Genomic DNA, 15,040 nt, shown 5'->3' with positions numbered 1-15,040 from the left:
TTTGGGCTTAGGAGTAGAGAGTCCTGGGATAGATTCATGATAATAGCCACAGTTAAGGGGTAAGGTACATGTATCTCTTGGGGGAGAGAGAAAATGTCAGCATACTGTCCATTTTTTTCACTAAAATTAGAATGTTGTAGCCAAGAAAATAAGAAATCCTAGTCCCATGGGTATTACAAAGTCAACTTTCCCTAGGCTCTGGGTTCTTCCCATTGTGCAATCACAGGAAAACAGTTCTCTCAAGTTCCTCCCTTCAGCCTTCAACAATTTTTAAAAAGAGATGAAACCTGTAAGATCAAGACAATTTGGGAAAACCAGAAAGAGTCAGGGACTCAACTGTTCTGTTACAGAGGCAAATTACAGTGTTTTATTATACTGTGTCTAGAAAGCAGAAGAATGTAGAATGGAAACTATTGAGAATGCCACTAATTCTCATTTTCTAGAATAAGCTGTAGCAGAGGACCCAAGGGAATGCACGGGCAGCGTGGTCAGGAGCACCGAAGAGGTTTCCTTCCCAGGTTAACTCCCCAAACCCAATAAATGCCTAGAGCTAAAATTTCTTTAGTTTTTATTTATCATCCCAAGAAGTCTTCTGCTTCATATTCTTTATATATGAAGCCAACCATATTACCTTTTCTCATGAATCAACCTTACCCACACTAGCTCACTGAAATTAAATACTTCACTTTATATTCATCAGTTTGACAAAAATCTAAAAATATAAAAATAGTGATTAATAATTTCTAGATTATTTCCTAGAATAGCCATAAAATAGGCTTTTCCAAAAAATTTTTTAAAAATAGAAGAAAGATTTGTTCTTGAATATGAGACTATAAAATGATTCAAGGCCACCATCAGGCTGTATGTCTGTCCACTGTGGCATGGCTCTCACCCATCCTCATAGCTCTGTCCTTTCTCAGAAGTCTTGGACAGCCTCAGTTAATCTCTCAACTCTTTGAATTAACTGGTTCAAAGAAAGAAGTTGAGGCAGCTGGGTGCAGTGGCACATGCCTATAATCTGAGTGACTCAGGAGAACTTCAAGCAGGAAGATTCCAAATTCAAGGTCAGCCTGGGCAACTGAGACTGTCTTCCAAAAAGGGGGGGGCGGGGGGGAAGAAAAAAAAAATGGAAGCAAACAAGCAAATTAAAGTTAATCCACAAAATGAACCACAGTTCTGATGCTATTCAAAACACTACATAGCTACACAACAATGGAGGGTGGGGGGTGAGGAGTACTGGTGATTGAACCCAGGGGTGCTTTACCACTAAGCTGCATTACATTACTTCCCCAGCTCTTTTTACTGTTTATTTTGAAATGGGATCTTGCTAAGTTTATTAGGATCTTGCTAAGTTGCTGAGGCTAACCTCAAATTTGTGATCCTTCTGCTGCTGAGATAGCAGGCATGTGCCACTGTGCCTGGTACTAGACACTAATTTTAAAGACCACTGGTAGGTTATAATAAATCAGATTAATCAATGACTCAAAAGTAATTTAAAGCTAATGCTTTACAACGTAGTTATCAGTAGTACCACTACACTGAAAATTACACTCAGTTCTTGTTTGTTCTCCTTCTCTATGCTTAGTGCACATGTAGTCTTAATTTCTGGTTACTGGAATATTTAAAGCAGCCATTTATCTAATGAAAACTAAGTTGGCCCTGATTAGAAAATATCAGGCCTCAAAGTTCTAAGTCCTAACAAGTTTCATAAACCAATGTGAGATATGCAGAGAAAGAAAATATACTTGTTCTGTATGATTCCCGTGAATATTCAAGGGACAAGCATAAAGAAATGAAAAAAATCTACAAGGTTTGCTAATGGCACGTATGGATATGTACATGTGTGTACATACAGACACATTTCCATTATGAGTTACATTAGATTATTAGAAACTATTTAGAAATGTTAAACTAAAAATATAAAGGGCCAAGACAGAATCAAAGATACTCAATGAGCAATAGGAAAGTATTTACCTGCTCAACCATACCCAGCCAGAATAAATGCTCTGTGCTCCATGCCTGAGTGGGTATTTGACACCAACCAACAAAAGGTAGGGCTCCATAATCACTTTATCCACCAGACAAGCAATTTGAAGCTACAAAAAAGGAACGAGGAGTGGTCTAAACTATTTAGAACAAAAGGAAAACAACAACAACAACAAAACTACCTGAAAGGACTTAATCACAAGTGTTATCTCATTCAATCTTCTAGAACTAGAAATCATAATTGTACAAGACCTGGTTATACTAATAAAATCACTTCTGATGTATGGAGGTTTAGATAAGAACCCGGGCCAAACTTGTCCACAACCTTTGGATCACTAGAGTACTGCTGAGATAACAGGCATGTGCCACTGTGGCTGAGCCTAAAAAGCTAGTCTTCACTCCCATAGTTTGTCAGTTTTGCCACAGAAGATCCTCCATCAGAGTTGTCTCTTAATTCATGAACATTCCCATATACCTTTCTCTAACCATCAGCCAAACAATTGTTTGGGGAATAATCGAGCCCTTTGAAAACTGATTCTAAGAAATTCCTCTCACTCTACACTGATTAAACTGTTCATTACTGATTTTCCTTGCCCAGAGTATAAAGGTTTTGAATTATGAATTCTGAGCAGGTAAATTATGCATTTAATTCTTTCCATTTAGTCCTCCATCTATAGCTTTATTCCAACATATAAACTTAAAACAACCAATGTAGCAAAGAAAAATTAGAGCCTGTAGCAGTTCTTTAAGGGACTGCTCCACTTCAAATTTGACTTAATATCTGAAGATAACATTTTTACATTATCCCCTACCCCGAAGAATCCAGCTGTTTTTCTTTTTATAAAGCTCTGATAAAATAATTAAAAGTACAGACAGTGATCACTATTGTGGGATTTTGTGACTTCCAGTAGGGCCAAGATCTTTACTATGATTCCTGTGAATATTCAAGAACAATCATAAAGAAATGAAAAATCTACAAAGTTTTCTGAAAAATTTACTTTGGAATAAACTGGCTCTAAATATGCTTTTCAATATCTCTGTATGGTAAGAGGAGGCAATGAAAACACTTCTAAATGATTTCTCTTAATGTGGTTTCCATACAATAGATTGAGTCAGAGGTAATTTAAGGAAGTGGTTATTTTATTTCAGTGATTAACAACTTCAGCATTAATATAATTATGGGAAAAGTCTCTTTTTAAAAAAAATAATCAGTCAAGTCCCATGGAAAAAAGCATACTTGAAAATCTTTATTTTCTATTTCATTCATAAAAAAACCATCAGTGGCATACACCTACAATCCCAGTGATTCAGGAGGCTGAGGCAGGAGGATTGAGTTCAAAGCAAACCTCAGGAATTTCAACCTCAGGAATCTGGTGAAGCCCTAAGCAACTTAGCGAGGAAAAAAAAAAAAAAAAAAGGCTGGGGATGTGGCTTAGTGGGTAAGCACCCTGGGTTTAATCCCCAGTACCCAAAACAACAACAATAAAAAAAAAACAACTATTTAACCCACTAAATTGTTACTTTCTACACACATTTAAACAATTAACCAAAGGAAGTTTTCTCATCACTCTTTCTGCAATGAGATCTCAGCAGTCTCTCCATGATAGTCCACCACTTGGGAGAGTAGGATGCCCTGCCCACAACTGTAACTGTTTCAAAGGTACAGAAAGCTTGTAGAAACCTGTAACTCCACCCCCGCTCAACATACTTTGGGTTCTAATATTCAAGATCTGCACCTTAATTATTTGCAACTAATACAGGACACTAATATGACTTGCACATTCTCAATGTCTTTACTGGCCATAATAGACACCTATATGGTACTATGTGCCAAGCACTGTGCGTAGGTACAGTGCTCTTCAAATACCCAGGAGAAATCTCAATTCAAATTACTATAAAAGTTATAGGTGTTATTAAAGACCTATAGGAAGAACACATATATCTTGGATTTCAGTCAGACACAAAGCTGTTTTTACTTCATTAGATTTTGCTAGTAAATTCTATGAAAAATAAATAAATAAATGTATTAAGGTTATACACACATAAAACATTGAAAAATCTGTTTGGTAAACAAAAAACTCTTCTGTGATACACCAATGGAATATCAAAGTGATCCCTATGTAACTCTAAAGAGGATCTTTTAAGGATCAGAAAAAACTGAAAATACTGACATTGTTTTTGTTGTTTGTGGTCCAGGGGATTGAACGCAGGGCACTCAGCTACTTGCACTGTCCCCAGCCTTTTATTTAAATAGGATGCTAAACTGCTGAGCCTGGCCTCAAACTTGAGTTCCTTCTGCCTCAGCCTTGCTGAAATTACAGGCATATGTCACTGTGCCAGGATTGTCAGTCTTTCAAAATCATGACATACAGAAGTAAAATGGAGAGACCCAGCACCACACATTTTCAGAGCAGCTGGATTGAATGAAGTCTTAGAAACATCCAGCTTTATGCACCAGCATTTTTTTCTTTTTTTGGTGGTGGGGCTGGGGACTGAATTTGCATGTTAGGCAAGTACTCTGGCCCTGAGCTACACCCCTGGCTCATTATGTACTTTTTAATGGAAGAATAACTCGCATTAACCAGATTTACTTTATATAACATGAATATACTGGATTTCCTTTGAAAAAAAGTATTCATAAAAAAACATCAAAGTACAGACATCACAAATTCATCTAAGAAGTAGGCAGTGCTGCCTATTATGTCTCATGGTTTATGATTTTATTTTTTGAATTTAAATTTGGTTGCTGTAACACCAAAACTAATTTAAAACTGAAGCTCTATAAAAGATGTAGCTTTGTCATTCTAAAATGTACCTCCTCCTTCCACTCTGTTTGAAGATGTTCAGGTCAATTTATTCAGATCCTAAGACGGTTATACTGTTTATTCATAGGTTATTATGGGTGGCTGTGTCCTCTCAAAATATAAGTAGAAGTCCTTACTCCCAGTACCTCAGAAGGCATGTTTTATTTAGAAACACGGTTGTTGTAGATACAATTAGTTAACTAGGATGGGCTTTTAACTCAATATAACCGATAGCCTCTTAGAAGAGGAAAACTTGGACACAGACATGCACGGAGGAAAGATGAAGAAGGCAAGCGAAGAAAGACGGCCAAATGACGATGAAGGCAGATGCTGGAGTGGTTTATCTATGACACCAAGGTTGGTTGACAGCAGCCGGAAGTTTGGAAGAGGCAAGGAAGGATTCTTCTCTACAGCCTTCAGAGAGAGCAGGGCTCAGCTGACACCTTGATTTCGGATTCCTAAGTCTCTAGAGAGAATAAATTCCTGTTGTGTTAAGCTACCCAATTTTTTGTGCTGTTTCAGCATTCCCAAGATAGTAATCGAACAGATCATACATTAACATCTACCTTCCTGAAAGAGCATCTCAAGTAAAGCGTAGCTCTGAAGTCAGAAAAACCTCGATCAGAGCCCCTGTGCAAATCAAGAGCTGTGTGATCACGGACACCTCTGAGTTTGCTTCTTCATCTGTAAAGAAGAGACAGCAAAGCCTACCAAAGAGGTTTTCTGAAAAGCAAGGAATTATGCAGAATGCCTGCTACAAAGAGTTTAAAATGTTGGTCTCTCCTCAAACCCTTCTCATGGACTGCTGGGCTAGCAATTCAGAAAGTAATATATTAAAAAAAAAAAAGGCTACAATTAAAATATTATTAAATAAGCTTTCTTAAAAATACTGTCCTAGATAGGGCTCTTGATGTTTTTGCCACTGAAAAACAATGAGTCCTTACCTCAGTCTAACCACAGTGATGTATTAAATTCTACCCTCTACTATCTAATGGGCTGAGAGCAATTAACCACAGCAGGGAAGGTCTATTCTTAAATAGCAGCTATCCTTTATACTTCCAAAATTATTTTAATACAAGTATTCTGATTGTAAACAAATACTTGAAGTATTTTTTCATCATGAGTACACTTATTATCCAACATTTTATTTTATATAACAAGCAAATAATAAACTTTGACAAGATTAGCAGAAATATCAAGTTTATCCACAAATTTAATAAGCATGTCCCCCTGAGGTGTACACTGGGTAGTGACATGGCCACAATGTTTAGAATCATTAGCTCAAGGCATCGAAGGCCAGCACCATGACATGCTTTGGATTATAACTTATATAAATCTAGTTTAATGACTTAAAGAAAAATAAAACCTAAAACCAAATTATATATTCTAATAAGGTAAAACAACTGCAAACTCATGGCAGAAAACACCAACATTAAATGCTATAGATAAAGGTAACTTCACACATTTAATTGAAGTCAATGGAGTACTCCTAACGTAGTTTCATGCACAAGAAAGCACTAAGTTTTAGTTATACAGACAACATATGTTAAATTTTATAAAACAGACACCTAAAGCACATTCTGAAATATACATCTGCAAGCAACCACTAATGCTTCACAAAGCATTTCAAAGGGCAAAAGAAGGGTTTTGAAATTTTATTTAATTTGTGGGAAAGTGTTTTCAAAATGAAACCTTACGAACATGAGTCGACATAAACATACCTCCAAAATAGTTACTGAGAAAGTTCAAAATATGATGGTATGGCATAACATTAAAAAAATCATGAAAATAGAATCTAGCATGAGTATTTCATGATAGGAAAGATAACATGATGCACACCTATAACAATGAAAACAGAACTTCAGTGTTTCAATGCAGCCATAAATTTGTAAGGATAAGCCTGGGTGGGCTGTTTATATTTTTCTGTGGAACTACTATGTGGCAAGCCTCAGCCACATGTCAGGCACTTTGTGAGGTGGTACACTCTAGTTTCTGAATCTGGTACAACAGGGTTTCAAGCTGTACTTGAATATTTACAAGTTATAAGACTTTGGGAAGTTACTTAAATCTGGGACTTAGATTTCTCTTAAGTAAAATGATCTTAAAATAATAACTACCTCACAGTATGGTCATGAGTATTATTAGATAAATAAAACAATTATCCCAGTTCCTGTCATATAGTGTATGTTGACTAAATATTAGCTACTATTATCTTTACTAATAAAAATTGTGACTCTACAGACTAGCTATTAAAAAATAACGATTAGTGTTTGGAAACTTATCCAAAGACATATAGCTAGCAATTGCTAAAGCTAGTTTTAAAAAAACCAAGGGCAAAAAAAGGCTTCTTATCTTAACCCTTCCAATATTGTTATTTATTTTTTTCTGTTTCCCTTAATTTTCTTCAACTGGTCATTTACAGAAGAGAAAATTTATTTCATAAGCTCAAGGTATTTAAATGCTGGAAATAACCTTAAAAATCACCCAGTAAAGGACCAGCAAACTATTTTCAATGTAATTAACAAATTAATTGATCTCTGCCTATAATGATTAATCAAAAAGGAGCACTGAGTGCTATAATTAGGATTTGGAGCCTAATCCTGAGAAAGACAGCAAAACAAAAGTGATAGGTGGGGGAATGAAGAGACAAAGAACGAAGAAAGTGTTACAAGTGTTACAATCAGCATTCTGTATCCACAGGTCCCACATGTGCAGATTCAAACAACTTCAGGTATAATAACTAAATACCCAGCATTTATGTTGTGTTAGGTATTAGAAGTAATCTAGAAATGACTTAAAGACTATGGGAGGATATGCAAAGATGGTATGCAAATATTATGCCATTTTATATAAGAGACTGGGAATCTACAGATTTTGGTATCTGAAGGCACTGTCCTGGGATCAATTCCCTGTGAACACAAGAGACAACTATACACTCAATTTTAACTATCTATTAAGCTTCATGCAAAAGTACTCTCAATTTACTATCTGAAGCATCTAACATCTTTAATACAATAAAAAGTTAGTCCACTAGCACCTTTCTCTTTGTTTATATACTACACATGCACACATGCATATACAGTCTTTTGTTCTATATCTTGAATAATTTTTACAACAAGGCAGAGTAATCTTAAGTGTCTACATGGGATGAAGAGCTTGATGAAAGGGAGGGAATTAAGTGGAGGGAAGAAAAATGAGCAAATCTTCCACACGAACTAACAACCTGATTTGCATTAGTTTTTGATATGCAACTTACACTGAAGTAGTCTAATTAATAATACTACTTCTTGGTCCCTGATAAATCTTAACTCTCACAATTTTGCCCCCAAACTTGTTTTTACTTCTAATCAAAACTTTCTCTGAGGTATCCTATGAAACAGGTCCACTTGAGTCAAAAAAGCACTTCGTACAAACCTATCTCATAAGTTTCCTTCCTCTTCTTGATATAGTAGTTCATTAATGTTTAATTTTAAAAATTTTTTAGAATCTTAAGTGTATGATATAATAAATATTTGCTTATTTTAATATAGCTAAAATGGCAGTATGTGGTGAGCTTAAAAAAATACACCCTGAAAATGTGCATATGTATATAATTTATATTTGTAATGTTACCACAGAAGAATCTGTATTATAAGTCTGTGATAACTGGCCTCTGCCCAATATTCAAAAAATTCCACAAATGAGTCTGTCATACTTTGAGAATCACAGAGAAAGCCCACTTCAAACTGCTTTCAATATGAGTGTCCTTACTTAAAGTATGACCCCTACATGCACCAAAAGAAAGCTATCTTTTTCTAGCTTCAGCAGTTTCCTTGGATCAAAGTATCATTTTTTGTATTAAAAATGACAATAACCAAATCCTTTTACTTTAGAAGTGAAAAATGAAAATTTTAGTTCCTACAACTTTAGTTTAAAAGATGCTTTATATAAAACCACGGCAGTGACAATTAAGGAAACATTTGTAATTCTCTGCCACACTGTAGCAACTATGATTACTTAATATAATTCAAGGACTGGGTTGTGGCTCAGTGGTAGAGCACTTGCCTAGCACATGTGAAGCACTGGGTTCAAACCTCAGTGTCACATAAAAACTAAATAAAAGTATTGTGTCCTTTTAAAAACAAAAGATAATTCAATGTTTTATTTTTCCTATCTTAACAGTGAATGGGTACTTGTTCTCCTTTCTGTAATAGGCAGATAAAATATTTAAAAAGAGAAAAATGTTAGTCTTTTTTCTTTGAAAGTCAATTAAAACACTTTTAATATAGCACCCAATAAATACTACTCTACTAATATGAAGGCACACAAGGTATATCCAATTAGTTTTAATTGAATATAAAATTTCCTGTCATTCAAGGCTGTACCCATCTAAAATACATGCAGTGAGGAAAAACACTAAAATATTCTCTAAATCACTTAATAGTATGGATGAGTGTATGAAAGTTTAAATGGGTAGGAAATTTACCCAAATTCATTTAATAATAGTAATACTCATACATTCTCACTAAACTGAATGTCTATTTCAATAATAAATTAGATTTATTTGATACCATCATTCCTTTTACACTTCAACATCTTTGAATTAGTGATGTATTTTACAACTACTGGCATGTCTTATCAAAAGCAATTTCTGTTTCTAAATGGTGCTTCCAATGAGATACAAAACACTTTTCCAAATTAAAAAAGGTAGCTTCTTTTTAAATGTAAAACCACTGCCCTCAAAAAAGTTCTAAATGTGTGGTTCTATAAAATATAACCTTTTATATAAAAGTAAAAATGGCAAATTTAATGAAGTGACTAAATTCACTGCTTTGGTAAGAATACAATCGCTTAAATAATAAATAGATTTTATCAATGAAATATATCAGGCCACTTTCAAAGTTTTAAAGGAATAATTTCATACTACTTCTATCTTTCAAAGTATTTCTCCACCCCCATATTGAAACAAAATTAGAACAGAGCATGTACCCATAATATGATGCAGATAAAGACAACACTGCTATTTCTATTTACAGTATGAAAGATCAAATACAGTATATACATTTAAGCTAAGTAGAGAAGCCCATGTTTAACGAAACGTTTAGAGACATTAAAATATTTTAGAACTACTGACTTGGTTTACTAATACTGACAAAGTCACATCACTCTAACATGTCACATATTAAAATGCTATGTGGGGCTAGGGGCGTTGCTCAGTGCTAGAATGCAAGGTTAGCAGGCACAAACCCTAGTCTCATCCCCAGCACAGAACAAACCACCACTACATAATTCAGGGTCTAAAGTAGTTACTTCCGGCAGCACCTGAAACCACTGTTATTAAAACAGCTATGTTACTCCTAACATACTTCTAATAGTTAGCATTCTTGTGAAAGAACTGTGAGCAAAAGAAGCAGATCATAATTTCCTTCTAGCTATTTAAAAAGAGCATTTTCAAACATTTCCTAGGTTGGTTTCAAGATATAGTACTGCCAACTGATTAGGTAACTGTCACCTTCAGAACCTTCAAACCAGCTTAACACTTGAACTTATTTTGTTTTCAAGTTCCCACATGGAGGTGTAACAGTGATGAAAAGTCTGGGATCCATAAACACTAGGAAGCTTCACATTTTTCATAATTACTTAATTCAACTCAATGTCACTTAATTTTAATCATGGTAAATGCAACTAAAGTAGTTGAAAAGAAATTCCACTCAATATTATTTCCTTAAGGACCAGGCCAATGTTTTCTAACATTAAAACTTTGCACCAATGTCGTAGTTCTTCCTCACTACCCTAAGAAAATTATCTCAAACTAACTCCAAATTATTCACTTAATTACCATGGAAATAAACAAAGTAAACAGTATTTAAACATTTCTACTCTCACCTACTTTTTCAGAAAGTAAAATAGATAATGTACTATCTGTAGTCAAAACACCTTGTAAAAAAGAGATTTTATTTTTGGCCAGAAATCTTAAAGTTATCTTATGCATCTCTAGATGATCAGAGGTAAGGAAAACCAATCCAATTTTAATGGCTGGTGTGCTCTATCATTTTTGAAGGCTTGACAAACATATCTTAAGTACTTTTGATAAGCAAATAGTGAGTTGTTCAAAATGCACAGCAAAGAAAATGACTATTCATAGAACCAAATGAAAGCCTTCCATTAAAAACTAAAAAACATCAAAGGGGTTTTTAATATGTATATACTGTATATGAAAAACCCAAAAGAATATAAACAGCAAATAAATGAAACATAAAAGCAAAACCAAACAGGAAACCAACCCCAAATTTTTCTCCTGTTCAGTTTACCTGGGAGGCTGATCCCAAAAGTGTTACCCAGAGCCTACCAAACATATGATGGACACTTTGTTCTTGGTATACAAATTAGTATCTTAAAAGTCCACCAACACCACTATATCTATCTATCTATCTATCTATCTATATATATATATATATATTTTGTTCAATTAAGTAATTCATGTCAGGCACATGAATTAAGAAAGTCTTTAGTGCTACTACTAAACTATGCAGAATACCAAATACAGTGTGAAACAAAGCAATGCAAGCATTTATGTGAAATATGGCTCCAAGCTAAATCTGGCTTCACTTAGCTATGTTAAAAAAGAACTGCCACCCTGCCACTGTATTTCTTTATAATACTTCTTATTTTATCTTCACAAAGACTAAAAACAATAAGCTGTAACTATGAGCAAATTTGCCAAACTTTTCCAATTTTCTATCATATTTTAAAGAACATTTCATTACCTAAACTCTTCTTCACTTTCTCTGTATGTACATGAAGACCAACATACAGAGAAAAAGAAAAAAACTATGACTTACACAGTAAACATACACGGATGTTGCATACATACTATATGAGACTGCATGATTTTAATAACAAAGTAAATGCTTTTTCTACCACACAGTTCTTTGTGTTGTTATAAGAATAATAGAAAATTTTCACAACTAAGCACATGCTTCTAATGATTCAGAGTCTTAAGAATTTGTAGGTTAAAAAAATACAATTCCTAGAACACTGTTATCAAACAAATAAGTTTTATTGGCATCTAAAAACAAAATTCACCCAACATTGAAACGTACTTTAATATTTATGTTGTTGTTTACTTCTTTTTTTTTTTTTTCTTTTACTCACTGCAGTATGAGGAACAAATCACACACACTTACTTTGGAGTAACAGAGACCATAGTGTAGATTTTACAAAATCACTTTTTAAAATCTCTGTAGTATGCTCCTCAAATATCTAGAGCCAGTCTTTGCATAAAATATCACAGCTTTGTCTACTACCTTAAAATGCTGCAGCAGCCTAGAGATATGGATAAGATATACCACCACTCGCTATTTTGAAATATATCTATTACCATATCCAACCTACTGATAGTATCTAAAAAATTCTTTCTTCCATAGGAAGTCTCTGACAAGCTGTTATTCGTTTCCTTGACGTTAAAAGAATCTGGGGCAACATTTATATTTTATCAGAAAAATAAAAAAAAAAAGTTTACCTATCATGTTCATATTAAGAACAATGTCTATACAAGTCAGTTGTACAATTATTTTAAGAGAAAGGTGAACATGAACATCAGATTAACTTAATTCTGGCAGACAAAAGTGAACAACTATGGTCCAGTCAGCCATTAATCTATTACAGAGAGATGACAACTTTACAAAAGGTATCTTTTACCTACTGAGTGATGATTATGTCCCCTCAGTTTCTGTGCTTTCTACCACCACTGGTTCACTTTCTATATCAGCAACTGTGTCACTCTTCTCCTTGTTTATGTCACTTGAAGACGTCAGTTTTTCATAAAGTTCAGGATCATTCTGTACTGGTAAAGGCGGTGGTTGAGCATGTCTCTCTGTATTTTCACCATTAACCTGAGGCACATTATCACCTTTTCGTTGAGAAGTGGCCCCTTCAAAATAATCAAAAACCCGAGCGTGAGGAGGGGGGACCCAAGTGTTTTGAATTCTATCTCGTCCAAGACGATTTCCATTCATTTCTCTGCAGAAATCAAAATCTCTGTCATCCCTATCCCTCTGCCTTTCCCAGGGTCTTCTGCGGTCATCAAAATCTCTGTGAACTTCTTGTCCAAATCCTCTGTTCCAAGGACCACTTCTAGGATCAAATCGGTAGCTTCCAGCCCGAAATCTACCTCTTTCATCATGTAATCCTTTTGGACCACCATAGACAGGGAGAACCCGGTGCTCTCTCTCATCAAAATCTCCTCTATGCCCCCAGGGCTTCTCTGGAGTAAAGCCAAAGTGGTCTCTTCGACCAAGATGATCTATACCTGGCCTCACAAGATTCTCTCTGATATCTACAGGAGGTCTTCCAAAATGATCCCTACCGTCTAATGGAGGCCTTCCAGGACCTTCTCTTGGATCTATAGGCCGCCCAACCACATCCCTAACATCCACTGGGGGAGGTCTACTAATGCTCTCCCTGGTTTCTATGGGAGGAAACCGGTAATCTCTATCTCCTTCCTGTTGAATGTTATCACTCCCAAGCGGTATCCTTTTTTCTGGGTTAATAACATTTTCTACACTTTGTCTTCCAGGAGCTAGAAAAGGTCTTTCTGGCTGACTAAAAATATCTCCTGGAGGAAAAGGTCCATGGGGTGGTGGATGAAGAGCTGAATCAAGTACCGATGGGGGAGGGATTCCACGTTGGGGTGGAATTCCAGGTTGTATTAAAGGGAATCTTGGTCCAGGGGCCTGTGGTATTAGTCCTGGACGAATGTCTAATATTGGCATTGCAGGCATCCTTTGACTTGGGATATTTAAAGGGGGTAAATTTTGAGGTCCAGCAGGTGGCTGTGTTCCCAAAAGTCCAGAAGTATTTGTGACATTTGGTGGCTGTACTCCTACAAGTCCAGAATTATTCGGCATATTTGGGGGTAGCACTCCCAAAAGTCCAGAACTATTTGACACATTCGGTGGCTGTATTCCCAAAATTCCAGAGTTATTTAGAATATTTGGTGGTTGAGCTCCAATAATCCCAGAACTACTGGAAACATTAGATGGTCGGACTCCAAGAATTTCAGAGTTACTTGATACATTTGGTCTTTGGACTCCCAAAATTCCAGAATTGCTTGTCACATTAGGCGGCTGTGCTCCTAAAATTGCAGCATTACTTGAAATATCATTCGGAATCACTAAAAGCGGAAAGAAGAGAAATAATTCAAAATAATAGTTATTCTGGCATGAAAAGGAAACTTCACTTATAAATTATTAATGCTATAATTTCCAGTAATTAGCTGGAGTTAATCAGTTACTTGTATCCGCAAAAATCAAGCTATACTAAACACTAAATAAAAATTGAGTTTAAATTATTAAAATTGGGGCTGGGGTTTTGGCTTAGAGGTAGAGAGCTCGCCTAGCACGTGCAAGGCCCTGAGTTCAATCCTTAGCACCACATAAAAATAAATAAAGGTATTGTGTCCAACTACAACTAAAAAATACATATTAAAATTTTTTTAATTATTAAAATTATACAAAGTGAAATTTAAATATTAAAACTTAAGTGGGACTGTTCTATAAAACTTTACACTGATTCACTTACCTTTAATGGAAAGCCTTTTTAAAACATAATTTTTAATATACCAATAGCAGGGCCATAACAAAAGAACTTAAATGCTTTCAAACACCGTATTTATCATCCAGATCTAACTGGATAATATCTAGGATTGGTAGAAGTTATTCATACCTAATACTTGCTCATTTCATTTTCTTATAAACATACAGGTTCTGTGCAGCTTTATTTTCATAATAATCCACTGAGGCAGGCCAAAAAGGTGCAAGGGAACCGAAATCTACATTATTCTGAGTAAAATGTCATTTAAAAAATCAAAGTCGCTAGGTATAGTGATGTCTCTCTCTCTCTCTGAAAATTACAATATTTCAACATCTGTGCAAATGCATGCCACCCCAGAATTAAATATCAATACATAAAGAAATGCTATGAGATTTAATAGCATTTCTAGAGATTTATTTTATTTATTTTTTACCTGATCTGCTGTTTTCACCAGAAGAAATCTGGTGTTCTAAAAGATGAGGTACTTTTTCTTCAGGCTCTGCTTGTTTAGGTGGAGGATTAAAAACATTTCCAGCTGGTAGAGCAGAAGTAGCAAGACTGCTGGCAACTGGACCACCTGGTAAAACAAGACTACCAAATCCAACATCCTTCACAGCTTCAGGGGTCATGGACAGTGGCGGTTGCACTAAGGCTGTTTAAAGAGAGAAAAATGTATC

At 35.2% G+C, this 15,040-nt stretch overlaps 1 protein-coding gene across 4 annotated transcripts in view; it reads right to left on the bottom strand.

Moving 5' to 3' along the window:
• Window positions 1-1,723: 1,723 nt before the first annotated feature.
• The window catches only part of Scaf8 (SR-related CTD associated factor 8), a 91,105-nt gene continuing 77,788 nt past the window's right edge, over window positions 1,724-15,040 (bottom strand). For 3 of the 4 annotated variants that reach the window (XM_048800241.1, XM_015502449.2, XM_048800249.1), the window contains exons 19-20: window positions 14,797-15,015; window positions 11,811-13,944 (exon numbers count right to left, since the gene is read on the bottom strand). In XM_048800241.1, coding sequence (XP_048656198.1) covers window positions 12,485-13,944; window positions 14,797-15,015 — 1,679 coding nt within the window. In that variant the 3' untranslated portion in view covers window positions 11,811-12,484. Of the gene's footprint in view, window positions 2,097-11,810; window positions 13,945-14,796; window positions 15,016-15,040 lie in introns of those variants that run through there. The other variant, XM_048800244.1, reaches the window with a different exon arrangement.

Source organism: Marmota marmota, unplaced genomic scaffold (genome assembly GCF_001458135.2).
Source record: "Marmota marmota marmota unplaced genomic scaffold, marMar, whole genome shotgun sequence".
Classification (NCBI taxonomy): domain Eukaryota; kingdom Metazoa; phylum Chordata; class Mammalia; order Rodentia; family Sciuridae; genus Marmota; species Marmota marmota.
Note: the sequence above shows the minus strand (reverse complement) of the source record. Positions and strands in the feature narration are given on the sequence as shown.